The 20,083-nt window shown below is 60.4% G+C and overlaps 1 protein-coding gene across 2 annotated transcripts; it reads right to left on the reverse strand.

The window, feature by feature from the left end:
- Window positions 1-5,522: 5,522 nt before the first annotated feature.
- On the reverse strand, window positions 5,523-19,048 carry ZBTB7A (zinc finger and BTB domain containing 7A). Of its 2 annotated transcripts, none has more exons than XM_054582829.1 (3): window positions 18,794-19,048; window positions 8,519-9,801; window positions 5,523-6,373 (listed from the first exon to the last, which is right to left on the reverse strand). In XM_054582829.1, exons 2-3 carry the CDS (start codon window positions 9,784-9,786, stop codon window positions 5,875-5,877), a joined length of 1,767 nt encoding a protein of 588 aa, XP_054438804.1. In that variant the 5' UTR covers window positions 9,787-9,801; window positions 18,794-19,048; the 3' UTR covers window positions 5,523-5,874. The 2 variants fall into 2 exon arrangements, with proteins under 2 accessions (XP_054438804.1, XP_054438803.1); XM_054582828.1 differs by lacking the exon at window positions 18,794-19,048 and adding an exon at window positions 17,544-17,749.
- Window positions 19,049-20,083: the final 1,035 nt, after the last annotated feature.

Here is a 20,083-nt window from a genome sequence, read left to right on the forward strand (position 1 = left end):
AAAAGGTGGAAACAAGCCCAGTGTCCTATCAATTGAAAAATGGATAAAATGTGGCCCATCTATGCACTGGAACATTGCTCATCCATAAAAAGGAGTGAAACACTGACACTCGCTACAGTGTGGATGGACCTTGAAAACAATGGTCAGTGAGAGAAGCCAGACACAAAAGGTCACACAGTGTGTGATCCCATTTATGTGAAAAGCAAACAGGCAGATCCAGAGAGGAAGTGGGTTAGTGAGTGTCAGGGGCTGGGGGAGGTGGGCGGGGAGGGGCTGCTGATGGGGATGGGGCTCCTTTTGGGTGATGAAATGTCCTGAAACTAGATGATGGTTGCACCGTTGCACAACTTCAGTACGCTACCACCACTGGCTTTACAAGGGTGAACTGTACTGTGAACATCTCAAAAACCAAAGCCTCTCCCCCAGGTCCCATCAGAGGCCTCCGGTCTCCTTTGTGGCTGCTCAGGCCCCCTTGGTGCCTGGCTGTGGAACCACTGGCCCCCCACCCTCACCCAGCCTGAATTGGAGACCTGGGTTCCCGTGTGCCATGTCATGCCGAAAGCGCAGACCTTGCCCCTGGAGGAGGACACCTGGAGCCTGTACCCAGAATCCCTCCCCGAGCCCCTGCAGTGGGCGGCGTTTCCTGCCAAGGACCAACCGGGCCAGGCCCCACACATCCCCTGTGGCTGCTATGGAAGAGCCCACTTCCCGGAGTCCTGTTCATCCTCCCCCAGGCTGTTAACCATGGTCCTCTGTGCCCCCTTTGTGCTCCTCTGTCACCCACCCCAACTCCGGGAACCCGTGCTGACCTGAGCCCGACTGGGCAATAGGAGGGAAGAGGGCCCTCCCCAGGGCCCTGGAAGTGGCCATGTTTGGTGACACCAACCCAGAGATGGGGGCTGCAGCCCACGGTTTTCCTCCCCAGAGACTGGGCTCCAACCTGACTTCCTCCCTGGGTATGTGGGGGAGCAGCCAGCTAACATGGGGCTGCACCTTGGAGGTCTCTGGCAGACTTGAGGTTCCCCAGTGAAGGTGACCTTGCCCAGGGCCTCCAGAAGCCTTGTAGTTGAAGGTGACCAAGGAGCCCACCCAACAGGTTCTTCCCATCTGCCCCCACTATCCCTCAGCCCCTTCCTGGAGCCACCTGCCCATGCCTGGGGGTGTCACCTCCTCAGTAGGGGCGCAGGCCCTAGCACTGCCAGACACCTCCCCAACCCAGGAGCCCAGGGCACCCCCACCCCCGATGTGACTCTGCCTCCCAGGCCTGGCAGGAAGGATGAAGCTGATGAGCACTGGGTCCTTGAACCCAAGCTGGGGGCCCCCAAGTGAGGTAAACAAGGTGCCCAACCCACGCAGAAGGGGCCCCTAAACCCTCCATCCCCACTCCCCAGGTTCCCCCCAACAAAACACAAAAGAACATCAAAATCAGGCAAATGAGGCAGCAGCGGTCGTAACAGGCTGCGTTTAGTGGTTTTTTTATGTACAAGAAAAATGATTTTTATGTCCGGTTTTTCATCATCTTTTGTCTTTTTGTTTTTGTTTTTATTACCTTTAAAGCTTCTCCCCCCACCCCCCAAAAGTGCATTTTTATCATTTTTTAAATCTCCCACATTTTATAAAGACTCTCAAATACAGTCTATGGAATGTCTGTGCTCTGAGCCCCCGACCCCCCATTCACCAGGCCTGGTCCCCCAAAGTCCAAGGCACCTTGTGTCTGGGCCTGGGTGGGGTTGGGGGGTACCTGGGCATCAGGACCCCAGCCATGGCCTCCAGGCAGCCCGGGCCGTGGGATGTGGGTCTCCCCAGCCCCTTCATCTCCTGGTCCTGCCCCCCACCCCACCATGAAAATTTCTGTATTTAGTGCGAGCTAGTCTTAACTCTGAGGTTATGACTCCCAGGCGCCCAGGCCCCCAGGCCCCGACCCGTCCTGCGCCAGCCACCTCCACCGTTCCAGGAAGGCTGCTTCCTCAGCTTAAATAACTTTTTAAAATAAAACTGCAAATATAAATATCTTTCTTTCTCAAAAAATAGGATTTTTGCTTTTTTTGTTGGTTTTTAATTTTTTTTTTCCTTTCACTCTCGCTGTCTCGCCTCCTACAATCCTGGCTGCCTGGATGGCCTAGGTTCGGGAGGGCCCTGGCCTCTGCCGCAGTCCCCCATGCGCGACACAGATGATGGGTCTCAGCAGTGCAGACTCCCCAGAAGACCCTGGATGGGGCTGGGGGGCCCTCCCTTCCCACCTGAGACCCTCCCCTCAGAAGGAAGCAGAGGGACAGCCCTGTATAAACAGGGTGACAAGACAAGATGGCCACATGGGGTTCCTGGGCAGGCCGCCCGAGGGGGCAGACTTTGGTATGGCCCGTTGGAGCCTGGCTGGGCACAGGCCCACACCCGTGCCAGGCTGGGCCTGGTCCGGCACTTTACATTCACTGGTTTTTAAATTATTATTTTTTTTTTGGCCTTTTTTTTTCTTTTAATCTCAAAAGGCGGGGTCGGGTCAGGGTAGGGGTCTAGGCAGGGAGCAGCAGCAAGGATATTTATCTTCCTCTCCAGGTCCCGCAGGCTGGAGACCACTCCAGGTGGGGGCTCCGGGCCCCGCTCCTGCCAGGCCCCCTGCCCCTGCCCCAGGGCCTTCCCTGGAGCCTCCACCTGAAGTCCCCAGCCTGGACCTCACTCTCACACACATGCGCGCGCACACATCCATCCACACAACTTCACCAAGATGATGGAAATAACAATTTCACTTTGTCTTTTTTCTTTTTTCTTTTTTGTACCAGGCAGTTAAAAAAAAAAAAAAACACCCCAAAAAAAGAAAACACAAAAAAAACCCCAAACAACCAAACAAAAAAACTTTTTGCTGTGTCCTTTCCGACCAGTCAGCACGTTCCCCCTCAAATATTTTTTTGTTTCCTGAAACGCGAGAATTCAGCAGTATCTTTGGCAACACTTTATCACAACCTTAATTTAAAGAATAAAAATAAAATCGATCCACATCTATATACAGTATGTGATTGCGCGGAGTTGGGGGGCTGGGCTGGGTGGGCGGGGGTCCCGGTTCTGGGCCCATGCAGATGCTGTGGCCCCCGGGACAGACTGGCGGGCAGCAGAAGAGGGGTTAAGGCGGAGTGGGTGGGCAGGGCTGGCGAAAGCTGGGGTTTAGTGCAATTCCCAAGGAGCTTTGTGTTAAAGTGTGCTCGGCGGGGTTCAGCCCATGCCCCCACCATAGTCCCAGCGGCCTCGATTCCCCAAAGTCCGGTCACCCCCACTGGCCAGGACGACAGCTGTAGTTTTTCAGTTGGTTTTATTGCAAGGAGGTGTGTGGGTAGAGGGAGAGGGCTATCCCCTCAGGGGACCTCTCTGGGAGCCGCGGTAGGGTGGGGGGGATCCCTGGCCTGGGTGCTCGAGCTCTGTGCTTGACCTCCACAGACGGTCCTCTGAAAGAGCTCGCCCCGTGATGCTGGGGTGTGGACGAGGCCACGCGGCCCTGGGCTCCCCTGCCACCCCCCTCAGGAGGGGGGGTTCCTGAGACATTTTTGGGGGGCTGACGGGCTGGGGGAGGCCGGGAGTAGACGAAAACTATCCTGTAGAAACAATGATGAATGTTGCCTTCTTTAAAAGCTTCCCTTTAAAAAAAGAAAATGAAATAGATGAGAAGACGGGGTTTGTCACAGAGCAAAAGGGTACCAGGAGACAGGCCAGCGACTAGAGTGGGGAGCAGGGGCACCCTCCCCACCTCGGGCTTTGACGAGGAAGATCTCAGCTCAGCAGGATGTGCCTATATACAGGGTCCCAGACTAGGCATTGCATATGCAGAAGGGGGTGGAGGTGCCCTGGCCTCTGGCAGCATGGTCTCCCCTGCCTCGGCCCCCGTCCGTGGCCTGTGGCTCGGTCAACACCGGGCCTTTGGGGAGCCAGAGGCTGGGGGAGGCAGATGCCAGCCCCCAGATGACAGTCAGTGCCTTTGAGTAAAAAGAGGGGTGCCTGGGGGTGTGTAAGGCCCTGGAGGAGGGGCCCCCTGTCACCCACCTCAACAGGGATGGCATACCCAAGATGGCAGCTCCTCGGCGGCCACAAGGAAAGGTGGCCATGTTGGAAGGCGAAAGCCAGGAAGCAGCGAGGGTGGGGGACAGCAAGGATGGGGGGCAGGTGCAGGGGACTGGGTTGCTCTGGCTGGTTGGAAGGCCAGCCCTTTCTTGGGCCCATCCCTGAGCTAGGGAGTCAGTAAGGAGGGTCCCCACAGACACGGGTGGCCATTGTATGGCTAGTGGGTAACGAGACATCTCTAAATCAGAACCAAAAAAGGGGCAGAATGGGAGGGAATGGGGGACATGGCAGAAAACACAAAAACCCCCCAGTCCTGCCTGCCAGGCCAACCCCCACGTGAAGCACAGGTTCCCTCAGAGGACCTTGCCCTCGCCCATGGCCTTCCTGACCCCTTTCTCACCTCGGGGAACAGAAGTGGATTCTACGTCTGGTGGTGGGTTTTTTTTTATTATTTTGTACAAAAATAAATCAGCTTTTAGGAATTTCTTTTTGCTCTCTCGCTCGCTCTCTCTCTCGCTCGCTCTCTTTTTTTTTATTTTTTTTGTCTTTTCAACTTTTCATAGAAGTTGGTTGCAACTTGTAAACATGTTTTTAAATTAAGATATAGTACCCGTTCTGTTACAAAGTGCCAAGACTTCTATTTGTGGTTGGTTGGTTTTTTTTTTCTCCTTTCATTTTGTAAAATCTTTTTATTGCTTTTGTGACACTGGAACTTCTGGACTCTTCTCCCCCCTCATCCCTGCCGCCGCACGGCCCTGGGTTCCCTCTGCCCTTGGCTGTCTCACCCCGCACTGTTGCCTGCTCCTCTGAGAAAAAGTATATATTTTTAATATATATATATCTCTCTCTATATATAAATTTTGTTTTTAAGGAGGAAAAGAGGGAAAAACAATCTAAAAAGTGCTTTTAAAAATTGGGGGTGGGCTCAGGGAAGAGGTGAGGAGAGGGTAAAAACAAGTTTTCAATCTCCAAACTTTTCGTGGGGGTCTTGGTGGCCTGGGTCAGGGGACACAGATAGAGGTGGTGGGGGCACTCTGAGCTGTGGCCCCCAGGCGCCCCACCGTTTTTAAGTGCCATGAAGGAAGGCAGGAGCCCCTGGGAGCCACATGGTGTCCCCTCTTCCCCCTTCTTCTCCCCTTTCTCCACACCGGGAAATAAATAGATTTATGTCGCAGTGGCCAGGAGACAGAGGGGACCACAGGCAAGGATGGGAGGCGACGAGGCCATGGGGGAGATCAAGGGGGAGACCCCCACTTAATAAGTGCCCTGAGGAAGGAGGGTGGGGGTAGGGACAGGGACCAATTTAATGTCCACTCACAGCGGACAGAAATCATTTAAGGTCTTGTCTGAAAGACTCATAGAAACCAGCAAGGGGACAAAAACTAAAACCCACCCCAGTCCCACCCTCCCCACCCCCCACAGCAGCCCTCAACTCTGCCTGGGGCCTGGGGCCCTGCCCAGTTCTCGGATGGGACCCCAGACCCCATGCTGGGAGTGCCCAGGGGGAGGAGGGAACTCAGAACCCTTGTGTCCCACAAACCCCAAGCCAAGCCCCAAAACCCACTGCTGGGGTGGGGGGAAGGGGAGCTGGGGGGTGGAGGGCAAGAGTCCCCATGGAGGGAGAGAACATCATGAAAGAGAAAAATCTGAGAAAAGCACTATCCTAGATTCTGTGACGCTTCATATATATATATATATCTGTATATATATATATCTCGATATAGATATCTGTATATAGATAGATTTTCTTTTTGTATGTTTTTTGGGGGGTGGTGGGTGATTTCTCTCTCTCTTTCTGTCTCTCGGGTTTCTGTTTTCTCTTTTTGGTTTTCAGGCGAGTCCAGCTGCAAAGCTGCCATCGGCAGGGGTCCCAGTGGCCCCGTCGCCACCCCCTCTGCCAGCGCCTGCTACATTCAACCTGCCCAGGCTATCAGGGCTGGCCTCTTCCTCGTCCTCGTCCTCGTCCTTAAAGTGCTTCTCCTGGCCATTGCGCCGGGCCTCAGGGGAGCCGGGTGGGGCGGGGGCGCTGGGCGGCGCAGCGGCCCCGGGGCCAGGGTCGGGTCCCCCAAGCCCCCCGCCTCGGACACGGGGTTTGCGGCCACGGCGTGAAGGAACACCATTGCAGCCGTCCTTCTTGAGGTGTCTGTGCAGGTGGTCGGAACGGACGAAGGTCTTGCAGCAGCTGTCGCACTGGTAGGGCCGCAGGCCAGTGTGCACACGCATGTGGTTTTTCAGGTCATAGTTGTGGGCGAAGGCCGCCCCGCACTGCTGGCACAGGTATGGCTTCTCACCTGTGTGCTTCCTCATGTGCACCTTGAGCTTGTCCTGCCTGTGGATGGGGCGAGGGTCAGCAGGCACTGGGCCGTGCCCCATCCCGGGACAACCCCTTGATCCCTGCTGGCCTTGAGGTTGAAACTATGTCCCTTTCAGAAAGGCAGGCTGTGGCTAGGGACACTCTCAGGCAAAATGGGACAAGGGGGTAAAAAGAGACCCCCCCGCCCAGCCCCGCAAAGGCCTGAAAAGCACCTTGGACCCTGCTTGCTGTGTAGCCTTGGGCAAAAGGCTAGATCTCTCTGAATCCCCCTTCTTATCCATGGAATAAAGAAGGTAACAGGTCTCCTGCCTGGGGCTCTGCCAAGTCTCCCAGGTGCCCTGCGCAGGCCACCGCATGGGCCCGGGCCACAGAGGGGACGGCAGGGACTCTGACTGTGCAAGCGCTCTACAGAGATCTCCCCAGCTGAGGCTCAGAGAGGGGAAGTCACTTGCACTGAGCTGCATAGTGGGTCAGGGGCTGTGCCAAGTTGGGGTGGAGGTGGAGTCAGCTCCAGTTTCGTCACCCCAAGCCCCGGCCCGGGTAATTATAGCCCCTGCCGCCACAGGCCCCGCTTACTCAACTCTCTAGTGTGACTCAGAGGGGCCCCTGGCCTCCTGGGCCTGGAGGAAGGGGTGGGGGCTGGGGACCTAGGTCAGGGACAGAAAGCAGACAGGTGGCCGCATGGGGGAAAAAGAGACTCGGCCTGGTGCCCCTCTCTCTTTGCCTCAGTTTCCCTGACTGGCAAATGGGATCAGCCCTGGGTTAGGGGGATGGGGTGGCCAAGAGAACTCCAGGTCAGAATGAAACAGCCTGAGGCCTATGGCTGGGGTCACGGGTCAGCCTGTTCACCTCTCCAGACCTCAGCTCACTGTGTCCTCACCAAGCTGTTCCTCACAGGCCCTGAGACCCCTGAGGGCCAGGCCCACAGTCAGCTCCATACCCTCTCCTGGAGCAGGATGGAGCCCCCGAAACTACCAGAACCACAATCTCACAAAAGGGGTGGGCCAGGCCACCAACTACACTGCCCGCCTTCCCGGTGGTGTCCTTTGCCCCCTGCCTGGCACTGCAGGGCCCTGGAATCCAGGCCACACCCTCTACTCCTGGCCTGCTGGGGAAGGGTCCAGGGGTCAGCCCCCAGGTCCTGTCCCCACGGGACAGAGCTGGGAAGCTGGGACAATGGCTTCTTTCTTCAGTATGGGTAGGTGTGGCTGGGGGAACCCCAGGGTGGGTGGGGGTAGGGGGTGGTGCTGAGTCACCCGGCCTGGCCAGGCCCCTGCACGTCGGCCCCCTGCCCCCACTAGGCTGGCCCACAAGGCCCAGCCAGCTACCTCTGGACTTTTAAGACCAAATCACAAATTTCCCCCAGCCCAGCCCGGCCCAACCTCAAACCCGCCCAAGGACCAAGCCCTGTGGCTCCTGTGCCAATTCCCCTCCCCTGGCTGCAGTGATCCTCCAAGCTGAACGGGCCTCAGAACCTTTGCACTGGCTGTTCTCCTGCCTTTCCCCTTCCCCAAGACTCCCTCCCTCACCTCCTTCAGGTCTCGGCTCTGTCCAAAGCAGCACCCACTGCCACCGCCTTGTTCTCACTCGCTTTTCCTCCCTAGCATGTCCCACCAGCTAGCGTTATCAATTCTGCAGTTCTATCTCACACATGCTCTGTCGCCCCCATGGGGATTTTGGCCTGTCTCTCTATTTTTGCATCCACAGCGCCTAGAACAGGGCCTGGCACTCGGCAGGTGCATCAATGTTGGCTGAATGAAGCAAGTTCCCAGGCTCACAAGAGACTTAAAGTAACTCAAACAACCAGAGCTCTCTGCTTTCTAAGGGGCTGTAGGCCTCTCCCAAAGCAAAAATTCGCCTCCAGTCTGAAGAGCCACCCATGGGAAAAAGAGCAAATGCCGACGCTCTTCCTTCCCGCCTCCCACAGCACCGCCTAGCATGTTTTCTATTCTACGTGGTCATCTGGTTTAATGCCTGCACTCTCCCCACCCAAAGGAGGCCTGAAATGAAGAAGCACTGCCTTCATCCACAGAGGCAGCGTGTGTGTGCGTGCATGTGTGCATGTACTGGAGGGAGCTCACATGTGGCTGCAGTTTGGGCAAAGAACCCAGGAAGCCCACCACCCCCACTCTGCCCTCTGCCGCAGTGGCGCTGGCTCACCTGGTGAATCGGACCTTGCAGATGTTGCACTCGTAGGGCTTCTCACCGGTGTGGGTCCGGATATGCCGTGGCAGCTTGCCAGCGCCCTGGATGACCTTCTCACAGATGGGGCACTTCTGGAAGGCCTTAGCCCGGATCTTCTTCTCCACCTTCTGTGACCAAGCTGGGTAGACATCACTGTCATGGGTACCACTGAAGTACTTCAGGTAGTAGTCCACGACACCCTTGTCGTCTGCCCTCGATTCCTCATCGCTGTCCCCCGCTGCTGCCGACCCTGCCCGGCCCACCGACGACATCATCTGTTGCAGCAGTGTGCTGGCCGCAAGCCCGTCTGCGTCAGTCCCATCGCCGTCCTCACCCTCAGCTGTTCCTGACAGGAAGCCGGGAGAGTCTCCTGGCTCTGGGGCTGCCTCTGACAGGGAGGCCACCTCCTCCTCCCCACCCCGGCCATAGTGGCCGTTCTGCGTGGCAGCAGCTGTTGGGGCCACAGTGGGTGGAAAGAGACCCCCAGCAGAGGTGTCCTCGTCCCTCTCTGGCCACAGACCCGGGTTGCTGTCGCCCTCGTCTCCATCCCCGGCTGGAGGCCGTTCGGCTGGGGGGCCAGGCCCGTAAAAGTCCAAGCCATTGCAGTCACCAGCAGCCACGGCAGCCACAGCGGCGGCCATGGCCTCCTTGGTGGCATCCAGGTCATCATCGGATGTGCCAAAAGCAGGCCACGCGAAGTTGGCGGCGACGGCAGCTGCAGTGGAGGGCAGACTGTTCATGGGGTTGCTCTGGAAGAACTCGAGGTACTCCTTGGCGCGGAGGAGGTTTCGCTGATCAATTTGATCTACCATGTCCAGCTGCCCGGTGTCGGTGCTCACATCAGCCGCCAGGATCTGCCTGTCAAGGAGGTCGGCACAGACGTGGCTCACGGCAGGGATCTCCAACAGTCGGGCGGCGCTGAGGATGTCACCCACGTTGGCTGTGCTGACAGTCAGTGTGGCTGTATAGGCAAAGTCCATGAGGGCCGTGAGCGCCTCGGCACTGACGAAGTCGATCTCGTACACGTTCTGCTGGTCTACCACGGCGCCCGACGTGAACAGCTTCTTGAAATACTGGCTGCAGGCCGCCAGCACTGAGCGGTGTGTGGGAAACTCTCGGCCCTCTACCAGGATCACCACGTCACACAGCAGGCCTTGCGTTCGCTGCTCGTTGAGCCCACTCAGAATGTCACTGCTGTGGTCGGGGAACGGAATCCCAATGGGGCCGTCCACGCCGCCAGCCATCTTCCGCGCCGAGACCTGCAGCGCCGGGGAAGAAAGGGCGGTTGTGAGTATGGGAGGGTGCACCACCAGGGCTTCAGAACCTCAGAGTGATGCCCCACCTTGACCTCCCAGCCTCAGTTTCCCCAGGTGTGCACCAGGGCAGTCCATATCTGGCTCTGCATCAGACGGCAGGATGTGAGCCTATGCTGGCAAAATCCACCCCTCCACTAGAGGGCTCACAGGAATGCCCATCCAAAGGGCAATTTGAGGGGATAAAGGAACATACAATAGGTGCTTAATAAATGCCCTGCTGCAGGCTGTTTCTTAGTGAATCTGAGCTCAGCCTTCTCCCCATCCCCTCTCTAGGAGGCAATGGTGGGGATCTTCACAAGGCCCCCACAGTGTGCTGTCACGCCCCAGCCCCCTGCAGTTCCACAGGCAGCACCGTCTCTGCTGCAGAAGTGAGAAGGCAGGGCTCAGGGAGAGCAGCCCACGCGCCCAAGGCCCCATAGCTGTGTCCTAACCAAACCCAGGGCGTCTGACCTGACAGCCTAGCCAACATCCAACGGGCCTAGCCTTCCATCCCCACTAGGCCCCTCAGACTCTGTGACCCACACTGCTGCCTCAGGTCTCTTGCGGGGCTCTGCGACAGTAGGAAGGGGCAAGACAAAGATATAGAAGCCCAGCTGGTGTCACTGGGACCATGAGTTTGCCTTTGTGTGGTGTGGCAAAGACTCTTAAGGACAAAAACCCCTTTCTGCTGCACTGGAGCCCCCAGGACTCGGCTTGGCCCTGGCAGGGAGTAGCGGGGAAACCAGGCCGCTACCACCACCACCACCTGATGTTCCTTTCCCCTGCCACCCCGGCCAACTCTGCCAAGGCGGAGCCTCCTGCTTGCCTGCCCAGCTCTGTCTAGTTTTCAGCCCCCCGTCTGGACTGTGCAGCCAGGACAAGGCCCTGCCACTTTCCAGGCCTCAATCTCCCCATCTGTCAAATGGGCAGAGGCCTTTGGAAGAGCCAGGCCACTGAGAGAACTGACTGTCCCACCCCTCTCCCCACCCCTCCTTTTTTCCGCCTTCTCCTGGGCTGTGACTCATCCACCCACTGGGCGCTTGTGCAACCCTCTGGCTCTTATCCCCACCCCTCCACCCTCTCTGGGGAGCCCCCGGCTGTCCCAAGCCACCCAACACAACCCACATTCCTCTAGGCCCAGCCAGTCAGTTCTTGGGCCAGAGCTCCTGAAAGGCAGAGCAGGCTGAGCTGGGCCTTCCTCAGCCTCCAAAGGACCCCAGGGCATCCCCCTCACCCCCTTCCAGCCAAGCGGCCCAGACCAGCTCTAACCCAAATCCCTGCTGTGCCTTGAGATTCGGGTGGCCAGTCTGGCAAGTGAGCCCGGGGTTGGCCCAGCCAAGCATAAGGCCAGGAAGGGAATATGCCGACCCAGGGCCACCCTGGGAGTGGGGCTCAGGCCTTGGGGCTGACACAGAGGCCTTTGTGCATGCTCAGGCAGACACTACACTTCCCAGGGTGTCTCTCTCCAAGGCCCGCCCTCTTTTCCCGCAGACTGCACCAGCTGCTCCACTCCAGCTCACCCCTCTGTTCTGCCAGCCCCCGGTGGCGGTGGGGGCGGGGGGTGCGCGCGCGCAGAAGCTGTGGCGGGAGGGGGGGGGTCAGCTGAGGTGTGGCTACTGGGAGCAGGAGGATGGAGGTTGACCCCATCAGAGGCTCGGCCATCCAAAGAGCCCCCTGTGGAGCCTTCCACCCCCTGCCACCATCTGCCGTCTGGCCCCTGGCTCTGGGGAGTAAGTGGGCAGATGGGGCTCTGGATCAGATGGGCCTTGGCCCCTCCTCATCTGCTCCTCCCCATGCAGGCCACCAATGCCCCAAGATGGCTACCCTGGCCTGCTTGCCATTGTCCCCCAGGTGCCCCTAGGGTCCCTGTGGACCTTGACATGTCTCCAGGGGCCTCACGGTTAGAACCTGAAATAGTTCAGGTGACTCACACCCACCCATGGCCACCCTCCCACGAGGAACTGAGAGCACCAGGCCAGGGTGCTGGCACAGCCCTACTTCAAGTGGTAAGGTGCCCAGGCTCCCACTTCGCCAGAAGCCACCTAGCCAGAAAGGCGCAAGCTTGCGCCCGGAGCCTGACATGGGGCGCTGGTCTCCACCAGCTGGGTAAAGTGGGCTGTGTGCAAAGGACCTGAGCATCCATGTCCCTGTCCTCTCCCAGATGGAGACTGTTTCCGCAGATAATCATTAGAGGCCCTCCCCCCAAAGGGCAGGGTCTGGGGATGTGCCAGCCAAGGGGCCTCAGCAGGCTCCTCCTTAGCTGGAGGTAGGGTGCCCTCCTCCCTCTGGTCCACTCCTAGACCTCTATGCTGGGCACTACCTTCGGCGGCGCATAGTAGAAGCACAGCATTCAACCAGATGAACCAAAGACAACTACAGGCTGCGGAGAGCCCACACCCAGCCCCACCCACCCTGCCAGCTGACATACCACGACCACGGGACAGTGCTGGTCCCACCTCCCATCTAACCTAGGATCACTTGTTGAAGCTTCTCTCCAAGGAGGCAGGACCCAGGCTGCCTTTCAGCCCTCCCTGGGGGCCTTCTCTGTACCTGGGAATTTTCAGGAATTAACCAGGCACCTTTATTTCATCCTCTCCACTATAGAACTCTGGGCTTTACAGGCAAGAGGCTCAGAGAGAGATGACAGGACAAGCCACCAGGTGGGGACTCAGACTCTCTGACCTGAAGTAGCCTGAGCTGCTGCCATTCAACTGCTGGGACATCGGGGTGAGGTCAAGAATGCCTTGACCTAGTCCCAGGAGCAGCAGGTGTCACCCAGGAAAGACCCTAAGATCGCAGGAAGGGTACCCTGGACATTGTGAATAGCAGAGGAAAAGGCCTGAAGGTGGGAGCCTGGGAGAAGGGACCCAAGGAAGGAGGAGGCTTTCCAAGGTCAGGCACAAGGTGAGAGTTGGGACTGGGCCTCCTCCCACCCACACTCCTCCGGAAAAAGAGGGGGTAGCCAGTATGGGGGTGGGCAGGTAACCACCACCCAAGGCCTTTCTGGAGGAGTGTCTAGGACAGACAGTTTCACAAGGGATCAAGGCCCCTGCACCCCTCACCCACAAAGAATACACAAGGAAACCAAAGAGATATTAAATACATATTACATGTCACACATGGCAGCCCAGATCCAAATCCTAGCACCTCCACTTCTGAGCTGGGTGAACTTGGGCAAGAGGCAGCACCTCCCTGTGCCTCAGTTTCTCGAGGGGTCATAACAGTGGCAAGGGGGCTGGGGTGCTCTAGGTCCAGAAATCCATTCTTGTCCATTCAGTAAACGTTGCCTGGGGACCTACTGTGTGCCAGCATGTCCCCAATAAGACTTTGCCTTTCCCGTTGTGGATGAGGGGTTTTTTGAACACCATCTACTCTATGCCAAGGAAGTGGGTTGTAGTGCCCAAACCAGGCCCAGAGAGGGTGGGCGGCTGGTCCAAGGTCACACAGCAAGTCTGGTGTCCAGGTTCAACTGCCAGGCCCACACCCGGCTGCCCCTGTCACCTCCCAGGCACACGGCCTGTGTTGCAAGGTTGGTCCCAACGGGTTACCCTACCCTGACTTGGTGCCAATCCCCGCCTGGCCCAGTCTCTGGACGGGGGTTTAATGGTACAGGAATTCAGAGTCTCGATTGTGGGGGTTGAGCACCAAAGGCTCAGGGTGGCTGCTTGCTGCCCACTGCCAGCCTGCCCCGTCCTCACAGGCCTCCCTCTGGCCAGACACCAGCAAACAGGCCCTCGGCCATTTTACGTGTCCATTTATTGCCCTAAATGGGGAGGGGCTTCCTGCCCCAGCCTTAAAGGGCCAGAGGCAGGAAGACTGTAGGCCCAGTGGGAAGTGTGTGTGTGGGTGGGGGGGGCTGAGAGTGAGGGGATGAGGTCATGGGGATCCTGCTGACCCCCAACTCATGGGTGGGGCTCAGGCTCACCCTGTTCCCACGCTGTGAGTGCTGTTATGTGCCAGGAAGTACAGCCCCAGACTGGGTTCCATGAGGAAGCCCCGGGAAGAGAGCCATTCAGTGTGAGGTGGAAGGAATGAGCTTCCCGTCACTGAAGGAAGCAAAGCCAGGCTTCAAAGAATCCCATCAGTCTCCCTGGCCCCTGCTCAGGCTGCACCTGCTTATCCTGCTTATCCACGATGCCCCTGAGCAGTCTGGGTGACCTCTAGGAGTCCTGCTCCTCTCTGCCTCCAGACCTCTCCCTCCCTCCCCTGAGGCCTGCTTGTCACCTGGAGCAGTGGCACAACCCCACCTCCACCTCAACCGGAGCAGGTGGAGGGCTCTGCCTGGAAACTACAAAGGGGTGTTCAGCCTCTTGGGGCCCCAGTGTCCTGTGCCCATAAATCTGGCCAGCTTGCTCCCATCAAACACATCCTGATGGGAGATGGGACCAGGCCTTGTTTTCCAGTTAAACCAGAAAGGTGTGGGTGGGGATGCTTCTACCCAGTGGCGGTCCACAGCCTGCTGGGAGGACAGATGGAGGGGCTGGTCCTTTGGCCACACTCCTCAGGAGTGCCAGATTCTCCAGGTGGCACCTGCACTTTGGTGCTCCAAGCTCGGGCCTCGGGCCCTAAGGGAAACAGAGGTCTGATCTCGATCATCTCCCCATCCACTCTCACAGCCCCGGGAAGGCAGGGTCTGTAATCACCGCCCCATTTTACAGGTCGGGAAACTGAGAGAAAGCAACTTGCCCAGGTTTACACAGCAGAGATGGATTTGAACACAGGCCACCTGGCTCCATCCTGCCTAACTAGTCCTCCCAGGGCGCCTTCCCCTTCCCCCACACACTGCCCCCAGGTACCAGCAGGTGACTAAATCCCCAACCTGGGGGCCTTGGGGCTGAGGACAGCTTATTCTCACACCCCCTCAGAGCTGCCTTATGATGGTCTAAAAAAGGGAGAGGCTTGCCAGAGGTCACACAGGGCGCCTGGGGCAGGGCTGGAGTCCAGCCAGCATCCATGACTTCAGGGAAGGGGCCCTGACCCCAAGGGGCATCAGCACAGGAATGCAGGAGGGGATCCCACAGGCCCTAGCATGCGTGGCAGTGGCTCAACAAATGTTCCTGAGGAATCACTGAGGAAATCCTCACAATGACACTTCTGGGCTGAAGGTAATCTCCCCATTGTACTGATGGGAAAATTGAAGGTGGCAGAGGGGAAGCGACCTCCCTCAGCGGACCTCAGGTGGAGCCAAGGGCTGGGCTGGGCTGGGCTGGGACTGGACCACAGTGGCCCGCACCCCAGCTTGATCCTCTGGTCCCCCACTGCCCAGGGCTGTTGCAGATCAGTTTATGGTCTCTCAGGTGCCTGGAACACAAGGTGACAGGCAGGGGGTGCCAAGTGTCTCAGGTACCCAACCAGCACACATTCTAGCAGAATCCCTGCTGTACCCTGCGTGGACGTAGGTGCTTCCTCCGTGAGAGGAAACCGGCAGATCTGCAGGCACCACCTGGGGCAACCCTACAACAATCCCTTGTTGAGGAGGGAGGGGGAGACAACACTTGGGCTTCAGGAGGCTAAGAGGTATATCCAAGGTCATACAGCAAGTGCACTGGCACTGGAAACCCCAGCAGCTACCCTCCTAGGACTGGCTCAGCTTCAGAGGGGCTGGCCCTGAGTCCTACCTCTTGTGAGGTGACCTCCTCAGGTATAATGGGTCATAAAACCCAGAGCCCTGCCCATCTCCAGTGGCCAAGGTGCAGGGCTGTGGCTTGGAGGGAGCAAGAAAGGGCCTTGTAGGCCTCAAAGGTGCCTACCAGGCAAGGCTGGGAAGCAGAGCTGGGGCTTATGCTGTGTGACCTTGGGCACTTCAGGCCCTCTCTGAGCCTCACTATTCTTTTTGGGCAGAGTTTGGTAAGTCCCAGGGAGGCTCTATTTGGCCAACAGGTGCCTGCTGTCAACCTCCTGGCCCTATGGGAGACAGGTGGGTAGGCGCCCCTCGGGTAGGACATAGGGAGAACTCTGAAGGAGGCCTGAGCCGGAAGGCAGACCACAGGGGTCAGGCGCAGCTTTGGCTGGGTGACCTTGGGCTGTTCTCTGCTTCCCCCAGGCCTCAGTCTCCCCTGCCCAACAAGGCATATGCTCTGAGGTTTGCTTTAAGCCCCCAAATTCCCGCACTCATGTTCAGCCTCCCCTCTGGGCCTTGGTTTCCTCAATGTCCTCAATGTTGATGGGGACTGCCACCAGCCTGACACAGCTGTGGGTCAGAGGGCCCCAGGAAAAGAAAGGAAGTAAAAAAGCAAACACAGGACTTGCTACTGCTCTAGAACCTTCCCCACTGGACAAACCCTGAGCTCTGCTGTGTCTCAGTCTCCCACACAGAGAAAGGGATGCATCAACTCCCTGCAGCCACCCAGGCAGCTTCTCCCAGGGCCTGTGCTGAGAGTTGTGTGGCTCCTGGCACAGCCTGGGTGCTGACTGGCCATTCGGCAGCCAATCAGAATTGAACAATAAATACCCCCCCAAAGTGACCCACGAATTAAAATTTCAGTGTCCCCGATGGCTCCTCTTTCTTCATTAGGCATGCGGATCCCAGGGCTTCGCTCTTCCAGCCACCAGCTCCTGCCCCCCCCCCCTTATCCCCCAGGCTCTCGTCTCCACAGCGATGGCTTGCGGTAAACAGAGACCCAAGCCCAGCTGATAAGTGCCTGGCATGCTCTAAGGGGCATGGTCTAGGGGCCCCATCGGCAGTGGTCCTGGGGGCGGGGACGACTAAGTGCTTCCCCCACCCCAGCCTGGAGCAGCAGGACCCAGCCTGGACTACCAGGACCTCTCCCAAGACCAGCTCTGCCAATAGGAAGTGACTGGCTGGTCCTGCGGAGGCCCCCACCCCAGTGTGGGAGCGGCACACTCTGGGTTACGCCCTGGTCCTGTTGGGTGGGTAGGGTGGGGTGGGGTGGGGGGATTTATGGAATCCTAGATGTCCTCTCCCTCTTAGAACAACCTGCTCCTGGAGGCAGCTGGCAGGGAAAGGGGAAGCAAACCAGGCCTGCCACCCCATGGGTGAGCCAGGTGGGCACACCCGGGGAAGGGGCGCCAACACCTCTCACTTCCGCCACCTGGCTGGGGGGAGAAAAGAGTTGCCTACCTCCCCCCTGCCGATCTCCCAACTGCTGGCTGCATTTCCCAAACATTTAGTGGGTTCTCACTGGGTGCCCCGGCCTGGTTGGAAAGTAGTCTCTTGCTGCAGTCCACCAGACTCCCCAGCAAGTGCGGGCAGTGCCTCCCAGAACCCGCAAAAGCCTGAGCCCGGGGATGGGGGTAGCGGGCACCCAGCTCCAGCACTAGGCTCAGGCCCCTGCCTGGATCCCAGGCGCCTCGCTGGGGGAGGGGGCCGGTTCCTTGGTTGGGGAGGGAGGTAGAATGAGAGAGGGAGCCAGATCCCACCAGGTCACCCCTCCTCTGCCCGGGCTCAGGGTTCGCACGTGGTGGTGGCGTCAAGGGAAAGGAGGGGGGTCCGGGCCAGAGGAGACAGGGTCACGCGCTTCGGGGGCGCGGGCGGTGCATATGCGTGCTCTCTGCCCTGTTTCCCGGGGCCGGGGCAGTGCGGCCGCGCGGGCAGGCCGAGGGGCCAAGCCGGTCCCCCCACCCAGGGATGAGTCAGGCCCGGGCAGGAGCAGGAAGCGGCCCCCTCCCCCGCGCCGGCCGCAGCGCGCGGCCCCCGCCCCGGCCTGCGGGCCCCCGCCGCAACGCCCGAGCGGGGGGGTTCCTACCTCCTTCCCGGGTCAGCGGCGAGGGGGCCCGGCCCCGGCGGCGGCGGTGGCGGCGGCTGGGCAGGCTTCCTCCGAGGGGCCGGGAGACAGCAGTGAGCCTGGCCCCGCGCCACCCCCCGCCGCCGGCGGCCAATCCCCACCCGGACTGGGGGGAGGGTGATGCAAATTACCCCGGATCTGGGTCCGCCCGCCCGCCTCCCCCACGCCCGGGCCCGGCCTGCACTAGGCCTCGCATCCCCGGGCTCGCCTGTGCCGCGCGGCCGGCACGGCCGCCGCCCTCCCCGGGGAACACCGGGTGGGTGACCCCCCCACACCGGGGCAGGGGGCCGAGGGGGGGGCTGGGGACGGTTACACAACCAGGCAGGGAGGGGCCCCGGGGCGGGAAGGGGGCCGGCCCGCAGGCCGCGCAGCCGGAAGCCGGGGACAGCCACCGGCCCCCGGCGAGGGGCGCCTGGCGTCAGGCCCCGCCCCGGAGCCTACTGGGTCTGCCCCAGCGCCGCACCGCGCGATCCGCCCGCGTCCATTGGCTCGCTGGCCCGCCGCTCACCGCCCCTCCTCCGCACCGCCCCTACCCGCGGGCCGCGGCCGGCCGCCGGCGCGGCGCATCCTGGGACTTGTAGTACGACCCGCCTGCCACCTGCCTGCCGCAAGTGGCAGGAAGACTACGACGCCCAGAAGACCCTGCGGGCGCGCCCGCCCACCCGGACACCCCCCCCCCTTCCCCCTCCTTAGCAAAGCCCCCCTCCCTGTTTTTCAGCCCCCTCCCCCCCATACCCCATGGAGCTCAATCCTGGCCAACTCCAACGTATAGACGCAGCACCGAATAGGCCCCTGGGCTGGGGAGAGCGCCCCCAGTACCCAGCAACAAACTTAGCACGCGACGCGCCCCCCTTCTCCCCACGCCGGCTCCCCCCACCCTCAATGCAGCCCCGCTTCCCCTCCCCCGCTCTCCGCGCGCCTGGGAGCCCCGAAAAGCCATGCACCCGGGGTGGTGGGGGGAGGCCGTTGGCGCACAAGCCCATGCACTTCGCCCCCAATTCCCCATCCCGGGCGGCGCCCCCTCCCCGGGCTCGGGATTCAGGGCGCCTCGAGCCTCCAAGCAGCTGCCAACCACCCCCTCCTCTGAAACTTGCGGAACGTCCCTGGCTCCCCGGATCTCCCCTTCCCGAGAGGGCAGGGGTGGGCGCAGAGCCCCCGGTTCGTCCCCACCCTGTGCCCTGTGCTGGGAGTCGCGCCGGGCGCTGACTTACCTCGCGGGGCCGGGCCGGGGCCGGGCCGGGCCGGGGCGCACGGGGCCGGGGCCCGGAGTTGGGACTAGGCTCCTCAGCCGCTCGCCTCCGGGGTCCGCGTCTCGCTCTCCCCCTCGCTCGCCCTCCCTTCGTCTCTCCCTCGCTCCGGCGGCGGCGGCGTCACTGCCCCTACAGTAACTGTACAGTACAGCCAAAGCCCCGTATGATGCTCGCGACTCCCTTCCTGGTTTCTCCGAGGGCAAAAGGGGTCCTCCCTTGTCTTAAAGGTGCCGCAGCCGCCGGCCCCCCCCCCCGCGCCCAGCCCGCACCACCCCCCCTGGCTTCGGAGGCCAGAACAGGCTCGGCAGGTCCCCTCTTGCCACGTCTCTGCCCTCCCGTGGGGTTTCGCCCGCTGCGCCGGGGAGACCGGGTTGTTATTAGGTTTTGTCAAGTTGGGGGGGGGGTCCAGCCCGCCCCCAGCGCGCCCCCGCTCCTCTGACCTCTCCGCCCCGCTGCGCGGCGCCGTGCCAGCTTGCCAGCTTATCTGGCCCCAGAGCTCCCCGGGGCGCGGGGGGAGCGGGCCCCCCGGGGTGGAGGGGGGTGGGGGCCTCCAGATAAACAGGCCCCCAGCCTCTGCGCAGGGGCGGGTGCGGGGGGGGGGCGCGGGCTTTGCCCCCGACGCCTGGGGCGTGGCAGGCTGGCAGCGGGGGTGGGGAGGGCTGTGCGCACTGCTAGGACGGACACGGGCGTGGGTCGTGGCTGCCCCGGCAGCTGGGGGTGAGTGGGGGGCGCCAGGGTGGGGATCCCGGGCTGGCCCCTAGTCCTCCCCAGACCTCGGTTTGCCCAACCGTAGAAGGGACCCGGGGCGGGCTTTTGGGTGACAGCTCGGGTCCGCCGGGCTCCCGGGTCCCTAAATGAAATAGTCAACCTGCCCGCCCGCGATTATATAAAGGAGTCGCCTCCGCCCGCTGCGCCAGAGGCGTAGCGGGGGAAAGGGTTGGCGAGGGGCGGGTTGGACGGTTGTTTTCCAGGCTTTCCGAGTTCCCCCACCCAACTGCGGGCTGCTGGGCGGGACAGGGACCCGGCACCGGACGCCTGGGTCCTACGTGCCGCTCCCGAAAGGGTCTGCGTGGCTCTAGAGGGGCGGAGGTGGGGAGTGGGGAGGTGTTGGCTGAGCCAACTTTTTTTTTCCCTATTTCTCCCACTTCCTCCCCGGTCGTGGGAGAGGTCTGGCGGGGGAGGGGGAGGGAAAGGAGGGGACAGCGGTGAGAACAGTCTGACCCGGCCGGGCCGCTGCCCACTGCACACAGT

This window comes from Pteronotus mesoamericanus, unplaced genomic scaffold, assembly GCF_021234165.1.
Source record: "Pteronotus mesoamericanus isolate MK-2021 breed Mesoamerican mustached bat unplaced genomic scaffold, CSHL_Meso_final contig_726, whole genome shotgun sequence".
In the NCBI taxonomy this organism is placed as follows: domain Eukaryota; kingdom Metazoa; phylum Chordata; class Mammalia; order Chiroptera; family Mormoopidae; genus Pteronotus; species Pteronotus mesoamericanus.

Excerpts from the sequence above, each read along its gene's own strand:
- ZBTB7A (XM_054582829.1), bottom strand. The coding sequence starts at position 9,786 with ATGGCTGGCGGCGTGGACGGCCCCATTGGGATTCCGTTCCCCGACCAC. Across the intron at positions 6,374-8,518 it reads TGCAAGGTCCGATTCACCAG|GCAGGACAAGCTCAAGGTGC; the intron begins GTGAGCCAGCGC and ends CCCCATCCACAG.